The sequence below is a fragment of the Mytilus trossulus genome, chromosome 14, assembly GCF_036588685.1.
Source record: "Mytilus trossulus isolate FHL-02 chromosome 14, PNRI_Mtr1.1.1.hap1, whole genome shotgun sequence".
Classification (NCBI taxonomy): Eukaryota; Metazoa; Mollusca; class Bivalvia; order Mytilida; family Mytilidae; genus Mytilus; species Mytilus trossulus.
Genome location: NC_086386.1, coordinates 11,693,812 through 11,705,098, shown reverse-complemented (window position 1 = coordinate 11,705,098; position 11,287 = coordinate 11,693,812). Strand labels below are relative to the sequence as shown.

At 32.8% G+C, this 11,287-nt stretch overlaps 1 protein-coding gene across 1 annotated transcript; it reads left to right on the top strand.

The window, feature by feature from the left end:
- On the top strand, positions 1 to 4,936 carry LOC134697341 (uncharacterized). Its single transcript, XM_063559552.1, has 2 exons — positions 1 to 1,130; positions 2,356 to 4,936. Exon 1 carries the CDS (start codon positions 150 to 152, stop codon positions 1,125 to 1,127), a length of 978 nt encoding a protein of 325 aa, XP_063415622.1. The 5' UTR covers positions 1 to 149; the 3' UTR covers positions 1,128 to 1,130; positions 2,356 to 4,936.
- The last annotated feature ends 6,351 nt before the right edge of the window (positions 4,937 to 11,287 follow it).

Below are 11,287 nucleotides of genomic sequence, written 5' to 3'. Positions count from 1 at the left end.
TTCTGGTTGACTCAGGACAAATGCACTTTGCTTACTGCGTGGAAGACAATATTGATAAAACAACGGGAAGTAAAAGCTACTGTTTGTAAACATACATATTCACGCTTATTTATCACACAAAGCAAGTAGTTGCTTATCCCAATTAAGTAATGGAAACAGATATGAATGAAACAGGCGTAGGAATTGGAAGTTTGTCGCTTCTGACTTTGGCAGATTTGGCCATTGCATTACAAGACCAAGGGGAAGACCATAACTATGCACGAAATTATGATGTTCCACAAACTTTAGATGAACAATGTTTACGAGTGAAAGAAAAAGATCACAATTATTCTACATGTAGTAGAACAGAGCTTAGAGGAAGAGCAAAATACAACCTGAAAAGATGTTCATCTGAAGAAAATTTAACAACCGTCTCTACCTCCGACAATGAAAAATTATCAGCTAATGACTTCTCCCTTATTTCTAAAAAGAGCCATTCATGTGAACAGGTTGTCGCAGACTCTACAGGGGACATATCAAGAGTCTCTTTGGGTGACGGGGAAACTACAAATAAGCTTTGCAGTTCATGGCCAAAAGAAAACATTTTCAAAGAGTTTATGAATGATAATGTGGTAAAAGACATTGACACAGGTCAGCTTTTCAGTCAGCAGACCGTTTGTGACCATACTTATGCTCGTGACGAAAGTTCCCTTGTTCATACAAGTACTGATCACACTTGTACCAAATCTTTGGCATTTACCGAGCCGCAGGATCTGTTTCGTAATGATCACAACTATGACATAAGAGGAAAGTTCTCCTTTAATGATCCTGAAAAGTTAAATTCCAAAAAGTCAAAGCATTCAAAGTGTAACTTGAACATGGAACAAAGTGGGAAAGCAGATGCCTCAATATTTAGTATGCATACGATGAAGAACAAACTATCAAATTTTGATCACAATTATAGTTTTCATACAATACAAACACATCAACATTTAGGGTCCGTGGAGAGCCTCGACATGGATTTGTCAGAATCCGATACAGATTCCTGTGATGAAACAGCAGTAGAAGAAGAAAAAATGTATTATAAACAAATGTTAAACACACAAAAGGACCATCCATACTCTAAGAATGAGATATTGAGCTTTTAAGATGTAAGTACAACACAAAATCTTTGAACAGGTATTTGCATGTACACATACATGTCATGTCAATCACAGTAGTTTTAGTGGACCAATAATATGAATAAGTCTGTAAAATATTAAAACAGAATTAAACACAGTCAAGACAGACTTTAAATTTGAAGCACTTTAACTAAACTGGTTCCCCATTCCATCTAAATCTCTGCACCAAAGGAACCTGTTAGAGCCATTGCCACATTGACATTAATTGTATGAGTCTTTCAAGTTCTATGCTTGCTACAAAATTGACCGATTATACATGCACAATGTATTAACCCTCTTAACATGTACAATGTACGTGATGTACATTTACTTGATGTCAAATGTTAAAACTGTGTTGCATACATGTATATATGTCACAAAATAAAAAAGTGTCTGCACTGATCTGTTAATTCACACCATGGTGGCAGTGTAGATACATGCCCTACAAGCATCTTATGATATTCTTGACTAACTGAGCAGGAATCTTTCATTTCCTTGATCAGTCAGACAAAAAAGAAAGAGAAAATAATCTTTCAAGATGTTCAAGGCAGAAAAATATATATGTAAAAAACAATATATTTCACCTTACTTACAACATGTACAATATGTGGCTACATGTATGCTTATTTTTCATCATTTCTGAACTTCTAGTTCCATGAAATATTATTGCTCAGTTGTTATGAACATAAAATGCATGCCATCTTCTTACAATTTCAAAAATTGGTGGTTATGTAATAGAACAAAAATGAATCACATGTAAACTGTCATTTCACAAACAAGAAAAAACAGATTCACATAGCTCTTTCAGGAAACTTGGTGAATAATGAATGATCTTCAAGCAGGAAAGCTAATAAATAAAAATTGAAAACATGTTATACAAAAAATAAGCTTTACCATCCTTGTTAAAACTTTATAGACGTGTTTACTGGAAAGATGAGGATATCAGATTCATCAGTTGTCATGCATTCCCTTTTCCCATTTGTTTATCTATCTAAAACGACTTCTTTCATGTTTATTTTTTCACAACACAATGTGTTATCAATTCTGTTAGTGTTTGATCATGTTGATGCATTTCATTTTATAAAAAAGAATATTTTTATCTACATTATGTGTCAGGGATAAGGCATTTATAAGAGTCAGCAGGAATAAAAAGGCATGAAATGTCAAGTTTACTTTATTCACAAATTAAATTATAATATACATGAATAAATTTCAGGATTGTTTGTGAATGGAGACCTGAAAAAATGCTGAGATGGATATTGTTAGATACAGAGTGAAGAATAAGAAGATATTGATTATAAGTGTTTCTCAAAGAAGACTTGTTTATGCCTGTGATGAGAATGGATGCTATTATAGTTTACTTGGACAATGTGTGGTATATATATGCAGTGTATGTAGTATTGTTTGTGCTTAAGTAATTGTATAAATGGAAATGTTGTATTTGTTTTATATAATTTATGTTCTGTTTGGGTTTTTTTTTCTTTGTGAGCTCCTAGTGCAAAGATTTTCTTTTTAAGTGTAGGCATTAACTATGTCATTTATAGCCCAACAGCCAGTACATAGTAACTAGGCATCAGTTTGTGTTGAAATGAGTTTTCATTGATATGGTCATTTTGATAAAATAACTGTTTAATTTTAACAACTTTGAATTGTCCTACATTAACTTTGAATTGTCCTACATTATGGATTTTAACCCTGAGTAGTTTACCTAATCATCTATTTAAGGCAATCAGCATGTTCTTACAGTAAAATATACTCACTTTTAGAGGTAATTTTCCTATGAAATACACCTCTTAAGCCACCTACATCATGTATATTTATACTACTCGTCAAAGTTTCCATAACTCTAACAAAATGGACAGCAGCAGTTTTGTTATTTAAATTATCATTGAATCTTATGATTATATACCATGCATACATGTAACTCAACAATTTATTGTATAATTTTAATTTCTTTTTTATGTTGTAAAAAAATGAAGGAAAGTAAAGATATTGTGATGTTTTTCATAAGGTACATAAATATTAGTTGGAGATACTACTTATGCAAGTCATGTTTATATACTTGAAGATGTGATTAATTTTACTTGTACTTCTGATTAGCTCAGTATTTTTTGAGACATAACTCTAGAAGTACATGTACATGTACACTAGAAATATTACTAGTATAGGCCATTAATTTTTAAACTAATAGAATTATTGTCAGTTGAAAACACAAAACAGCTTTGTAATTTGGAAAGTATATAGTTAATACATTTCTCTTTTAAATTAAGAAACAGTTTATTGTAATAAAAGATATTTTGTATTGATGAAACTTCTGACGTCACCTATTGTTTATATTGTTTGTAATATGCCATATGTATACACTGTACAAGAATTTGATTTTAGAATTTACTGCTCAAAGATAATAAGTAACTGGTAAAGAGCCTCGCAGCATATCTGCCTATTTCATAATCATATTCTTTTGTTTTCTAAACAATTACATTGTGAATAACTTACATTAACATGTATATTGTCAGTATAAGGGAAGATGTAATTCAGTCATATATCATGTAATACACATTTTGTACTTTACATTGCAAACTTTTACCTTTAATTTAGTAGGCATTTTTTTTTTTGGTGTTAATATGTTTACAATGGTCTTAGTTTGAACAGATCTGATTGTGTTTATATGAACATGCAAGTGTGAGTAGTGAAATGATAGAACTTTGTATGAAAAAAGATTGGATTTGAATATAATTCAGATTAGCTCAATTACAGAGAGAGAGAAAGAGAGAGGTTTGATGTGTTCATTGCTTATTGGTTGTTTAAATAGTAGATCTATAATTATAATTTGTAAAACTAACTTAAAGCAATACATGGAAACAACATTAACAAGTCAATGATTGTTTGTAGATTTGCATACTCGTAGCCAGGGGGGTTCCCCGCCTTGAAAACAAATACGCACTATTAAAGTCAACATTCTGTTCTAAATGTGACTGTTAAAGTCAAGTTTGTGCCCTCCCCCCCTTGGAAAATCCTTGTATCGGCCTGATTTGTGTATTTTTCTTCAACTCAGTTTGATTTATTATATTTGTACTGATTTCCCAGTCTACTTTTACATTTTTGGGGGATAAGATGAACTTTAAATATACTTTGAATGGAATTTAAGCATTCAAGTTCTTACAAAAACTTCAAACACAATCATAATGAGACCTATTTTTAGAATGATAATTTTTGATTAGACATGTTAAAGGGTTAAATTCCACACTCTACAAGTCTGTAACTAAGAAAAAAAACCATTTTTAGTTCCAATTTTTTTGGTAAAGTCTATTTTAATTACATATATATAACAAATAGAATGTCTTTCAGTATTTTCCCTTCGAATTGTATTGATCAAATGGGGATAAATACCACTTTAACTTGGAAATAAATAATATTGTGCTATAACATGAATGAAAATAATACAATTTGAAATTTTCATTGACTTAAACATGTTATAACTTGATGGTACAAATTAAAGTATTACATAAGTATGTGCAACATGAAGCATTTGTAACTTTGTGAGATAAAGAAAAAAGGTTTTAAATTAAGAAAACTGTAAATAGATCTGAAAAATATTTTCATTAAGAGTATCAGTTAACAGAAAAAAAATTGGAACAATATTAATATGTTTATACAGAATCTAAAATGTAACAAGGAAGATGCACATATTGTATAAACATGATACAGAAGTCACGTGTTAAATTTAGTACTTGATTATTGTGATAACTATTTGATATAGTTGGAGTCTATGCTGAAAATAAAATTTTCAAATATTATTTTACAGATTTCTGCTTTTTATTAATTAGATCACTTTGGCCTGGCACAAAAGGCTAATTACCCTATTGCCATCACCTGGCGGGCATCATCAATTGGCCTTCCAGTGTCAATATCTTTAAATCTCCTCAACCACTGGATAAAAATTAATCAAACTTTTTCTGAATATAGGGAATATACTTTTTAATTTATTTACAGGGTTTTGATCCATCGACAAACATGACATGTTACTTAAAATAGAATAAAATCAGAAACAGGAGTTTTTGGGCTTTTTTCTAAAAAAAAAAAAAACCAACAGGTAAACTTATTAAAAATTATCTGCAGGTATGATTTTATTCACTCAATATTTCAGAAAAATTGAACATCTATTTTGTAATAGTTATTGCCCCTGAAATGTATTTGTTTTTACAAATTTCCCTGTTTTTAGTTTACCCTGCATCACAAACAGGGAAGTCCAATAAAACAGTCTGGCAACCACTCAGTCAATTCAGGGGACTTTGGGTAGAAAACTTTTATTAAACTCTATAGAAGCCAGTTATTTTGGTTCTTTGATTTTGATACTACTGGGTCTATGATAAAATTGAAAGTTACTCAAAAGTGATTTCTGGATGTTGGTGGACACTGTGGTCAAATTTTTTATATTGTATTGCAAATTTACTTGGATGAATTGTCCCATTAAATGAGACCAGGGACCTATAGACTGTCCTCATTGAGATGAGTTTCCTTTTGATTTTAAAGTGATCTCAAATGTCCAAATAAAGGTCAAAGTTGGTTAGAATAGACATATGTTTCTTCAGAATAATTCATTTTTGTCGAGCCTGAGACTTCTGTTGCAGAAAGCTTGACATAGGGATAGTGATCTGCCTGTTGTAAATACGGCGCGAACACAACACGGGAACGTCACTTATGTCTTATATTGTAACGTCAAGACTTTGTGACGTGTCACTTGTATACTTGGACATTATATAGATCGATTACATTATTAGAACATGCAACGTTTTATTCGGTAATTCACGTATATCCTACACTGCCTGCAGCATTAGCTAGCTTTTTAAAAGCTTTATATTTTAGATGGTGTCACATTTCAATTGTCCTTTATCTCATTTTCATGGTTCACTGACTACTTAAAAAAAGTTGAAAAAAATTTGTACTGTTAATTTCTCTCTTATTATGAGTAATAGGATAACTATGTTTGGGTTGTGCGTATATTTCAAGCAGTTTTCACTTGTACTCGACCTCATTTCATGGATCACTGATCAAGGTTAAGTTTTGGTGGTCAAGTTCATATCTCAGATACTAGAAGCAACAGGTCTAGTATATTTTGTGTATGGAAGGATTGTAAGGTGTACATGTCCAACTGGTGGTTGTCATCTGACCTTCACCTCATTTTCATGGTTCAGTGCACTCCTGTTGTTTCTAGATGTTAACTCAAATATTGTGTATTGATTGAAGCTATCCTTGGATATTTTTGGAGAAGAGTTGATTCATTTGCCATGTTATAATATCCTCTTATTTCTAAACACACTATTACACGGAGATCTCTAATGTTCTTTAGGCCACTTGCACTATGATCAAAAGTCAAAATTACCAATAATATGAAACGTCTGCAGGAAAGTAGTTTCGTTTGATCATTTTGATTTTTGGAAGAATATATCGTTATATGGTCGCAAAGAAGGAAATCCCTGTTGATTTTGATGTCTTGACATCTAAATTCAAGGTCATAGCTACGAAAGACAAATCTTAGGTTAGCCGTTAGGTATTCATCACATTTGCACGAAACTTTATTCATTACCCCTTACAAAACTTCATTCTCTGTTCAATTTATGCTTGGAATCCACTGTTACAAACCCTCATTCAAACCAATACAAACTTGAAGCTATAATTTCGGATATTGCTATTCACAGACTTATCAAGCAAGTCCGCATTGGAAAAGATGAAAAAGAGAAAAGATCTTTCCTTAATCTTTCCTTTGCCAACAAAGGTCTCGATGGCGTCAACTTAGGCAATATCCTTCATCATAAATTAGTTCAATCTAAAATACCTCCTTATTTCAAAGACCAGTCTGTACCAATCATTTCTTATACCTATACCAAACATATTGCAACTAAAATTTTCAATTACAAACACGTTTTGCAGGATCTCGATATTGACGACTTCAAGTCTAAACCTCCTGATTGCACTTGTGCTAGTTCCCAATTATCATATAATCCTGCTGGCCACGTTATTACCGGTTACATCAACATTGTTAATAACACTTCTCTACGAAATGTGTTATCGAAAGGTCCGAAATATCGTGAGCCTAAATCCATCAATTAATAAAAATCATAAAATTTTGATGGATTCAGTCGAGGATTATGCCAGGCAATGGACTGAGCGTGAAGGAAGATGTAGACACTCTTTCCGAATGGATTAAGGCAGTGATGTCGTTGATACAAATCAGAAATAAGAAACTGAATGGGTCCATCAATGCCCATGCTACGTCAATCGTTAAAGACCCAAATGTTGCTGAACACCTATCCGACCTCCATGATAAATTTGTTGTTGTCCCCGATAAAGCCCCAAATAACATCGTTTTTGTGTGTAAAAGTCATTACATTAACTGCTTGATAAACGAATTAAGTATTGACAATTCACTTGGAAACTCAGCATATACCCTCACGACACTTACCAAAGAGGAAATCCTGGATAATCATAGGTCTGTTCTTTGTTCCTTTGAAATTACAACCAAAGATGAAGAACTGGATCTTCCATCACTGTATTAGATACCTAAAAGAGGGACGAAAGATACCAAAGGGACAGTCAAACTCATAAATCTAAAACAAACTGACAACGCCATGGCTAAAAATGAAAAAGACAAACAGAAAAACAATAGTACACATGACACAACATAGAAAACTAAAGAATAAACAACACAAACCCCACCAAAAACTAGGGGTGATCTCAGGTGCTCCGGAACTACTAGAAACCTCTTTCTAAATTATTAACATCTATTTTATCAGCAATCAAAGTTATTGTGAAACTGCCTATTCTAGAGGTGGCGTGAATCAGATATGGATACTTAAAAATTCCAAAGATCTTTTAGAGTACATACAATCTAACTCTCTTTCATCTTGCAACAGTATTAAAACATTTGACTTTTCTACTCAGTACACAAGTTTTCCACATTCCAAACTAAAAGACAAATTGAAAGAGTTGGTATTGCTTTGCTTCATAAAAAAGAATGGCCAACGTAGATACAAGATATATCTTGTCTTAGGGAGGGATAAATCCTACTTTGTAAAGAATCACTCTGATTCAAACAAAAAATTTCTTTGAAACTGATATTATCAAGATGCTTGATTTTTTAATTGACAACATATTTTTTACGTTCAGAGGACGTGTTTTTCAACAGACTGTCGGTATTCCAATGGGAACAAACTGTCCCTCCCGACTTATTTCTTTATTATTATGAGGCTGACTTCATACAGGAACTTCTTCGCAAGAAAGAACAAAAAGTTAGCAATATCCTTTAACTCTACTTTCCGCTATATAGATGATGTTCTTTCACTAAATAAATTCAAAATTTGGTGACTATGTGGAACGCATCTATCCCATTGAACTAGAGATAAAAGATACAACAGATAAAATTAAGTCGGCTTCATATCTTACATCTAGAAATTGACAATGAGGGTCGATTGAAAACAAAACTTTACGACAAAAGAGATGATTGATACGATATTCCCGTGCTTGTTTTTCCTATCATGATTTTCTTGATAGAGGGTTGCTGCTCACAAGGAAACTATTAAACCAAGAGTTTCAAATGGTGAAGTTGAAATCATCCCTTCGTAAATTTTACGGACGCCATCACGAGTTGGTTGACCGTTATGGAATAACCGTTTCACAAATGATATCGGATATTTTCCTTACGTCGTAACTACAATCCACTTCCCTTTCATGAATGTGACCTATCGAATTAGACTATTTGATATCACATAAGCAACACGACGGGTGCCACATGTGGAGCAGGATCTGCTTACCCTTCCGGAGCACCTGCGATCACCCCTAGTTTTTTAGTGGGGTTCGTGTTGTTTATTCTTTGGTTTTCTATGTTGTGTCATGTGTATTACTGTTTGTCTGTTTGTCTTTTTCATTTTTAGCCCTGGCGTTGTCAGTTTGTTTTATATTTATGATTTATGTCCCTTTGGTATCTTTCGTCCCTCTTTCAGTAATAGGATAACCGTATTGGTTCTTTGGAATGTCTACATATCCATCACACAGGGTTCACCTGACCTCGACCTTATCTTATAAATAAGTGATCAAGGTTAAAGTTATTGCATGATAAGGTTTGTTTCCAATAAATATAAGTAGTCAACTAGATGTTGTGTATTGGGTGACTGTAAAGTGTGAATGTCAGTCTGGCTGGTTTTATCTGACCTTGATCGTATTTTCATGATTTATTGGTCACTGTAAGGTATTTGTATTTCTTTATGTTCTGCAAGTACTATACGCAATAGAAATTATATTTGGTAAATGGAATGGTTGTAGGGTGTATATGTCTGTCTGGCAGTTATCATGCTGACCATGACCTAATTTTCATGGTTCAATGGTCAATTTTCCGTGTTTGTGTTTTGCCTTTATCAAGAACTTTAAGTAACATTTCAACTATATTTGATATATAGAATGGTTTTATGTTGTTTATGTCTGTCTGGCAGGTATCATCTGACCTCAACATCACATTCATGGTTCATTGGTCAATGTTCAGTTTTTGTGTTTTGGTCTGTATCAAGTACTATTAATAATAGTATGAAAACAAAATGTGACCCTTGTACGGTCAACAACAGTGCTTTAAACTCAGAAAAAGAAAAGTGCTTAATTTTTTTGTCAGTGGTTGTCTACTTGTTACTGGTACCACATTTAAGCTAAAGTTGATATTTACGATTTTCACTTCTGCAGATAGGAGTTCTTGTCCATGGTATATACATTTGTATAATGAAAATGACAATTTCTGTTTTTTCTTCGCATTTTCGTATGAACCCTAAACGATATATTATCCATATTCCTCTGCCTATTATTGCCAAACATTGGTATGGAATTAAGACATAGCTGAAGGCCGTGTGGTGACATATAGTAGTTAAATTCTATGTCATTTGGTTTTTTTGTGAAGAGTTGTATCATTTTGCAATCTTAGCTAAGCAAAAACAAAATTCCTATATACAATATAGTTTATATAAAAACAAATGCATACAAATCGACGGTAACTTTTTCCGTAACAAGTTAACTTTTTTTTGCCACAAATGAAAACTAGTAAAAGTGGACGTAAATTGATTTGTTCCTCAGAGAATACATTTAACATTTCCCTTGCTGACCACTCTTGATGCATTTTTAATCATAGTCAAGTGACATACTGTTGAACAGTTCTGCAGTTTTACATGCGGGGTGTTGGCTATGTTTGACACAGGGTGATGGTTTTGAAGCGGGGAAACAAAACCATAGTCGTAGGTAAAAGTATCGCAATTTCGTTTTTGTGACTTGTTAGAACCACACAATGTATTGCACGGAAGGAATCGAAACTTATCCAATTCCAACAAACAAAGGCAGACGTTTCCTGTGCTCCATTTTCTTAAACACCTCTCCCCAGATTTCCTAGTTGCAGATTTTAATACTTCATATGTAAGTACGATTTATTAAGAAACGAATTTCTATCATAAAACTACAAGCTTCTTACTTATTGGTAAAAAAATAAATTTCACATTATGATGCAATAGAATGTGGCGCTCGGGATATCCGATTCTGTATCCTAAAGGATGATGCATTTATTAAAACAAGGATAGATTTACGTATAAATCAGTATTTTTAACCTAATAATTTTGAATTTAAACATACGTCAATACTATGTTATGACGATTTATTACATTTTCAATTTATAAGCCCATATTTAAGTTTTTTTCTGTATTGTGCATTTTTAAATTTAGAATTAAAGAAAGGGCCTATACCTGAAAATGCTTTTAAATTACCATCATGATCATGACGAGAAGAACACCGAAGACGTCTTTTGCTTGCTGGTCGATTTGGGTCGATTTGCTCTGTGCAGTACATTAGTTGGTCCTTATAATTCTCAAAAAAAGAATTCTCAAAAAAGACATTTTGATACTTTTACTTACCGCGATAGCCTTTTTTCGCTTCAAAACCGCCACCTCGAGAGAAACATAAATTCAATGGACATCAGGCGTTCTACAAAACATAGTCTCTTGGTACAGAAAAAAGCATGAAAACAAATATACACAGAAAAGCGAATGCAATACTCTAACGTGAGGCCATTTTCACAATAAAAAAAAGGTAATACATCTCCATTTACCTTTAGCATGTATGTTAAT

Coding starts and splice junctions, on each gene's coding strand:
- LOC134697341 (XM_063559552.1), top strand. CDS start 150: ATGGAAACAGATATGAATGAAACAGGCGTAGGAATTGGAAGTTTGTCG.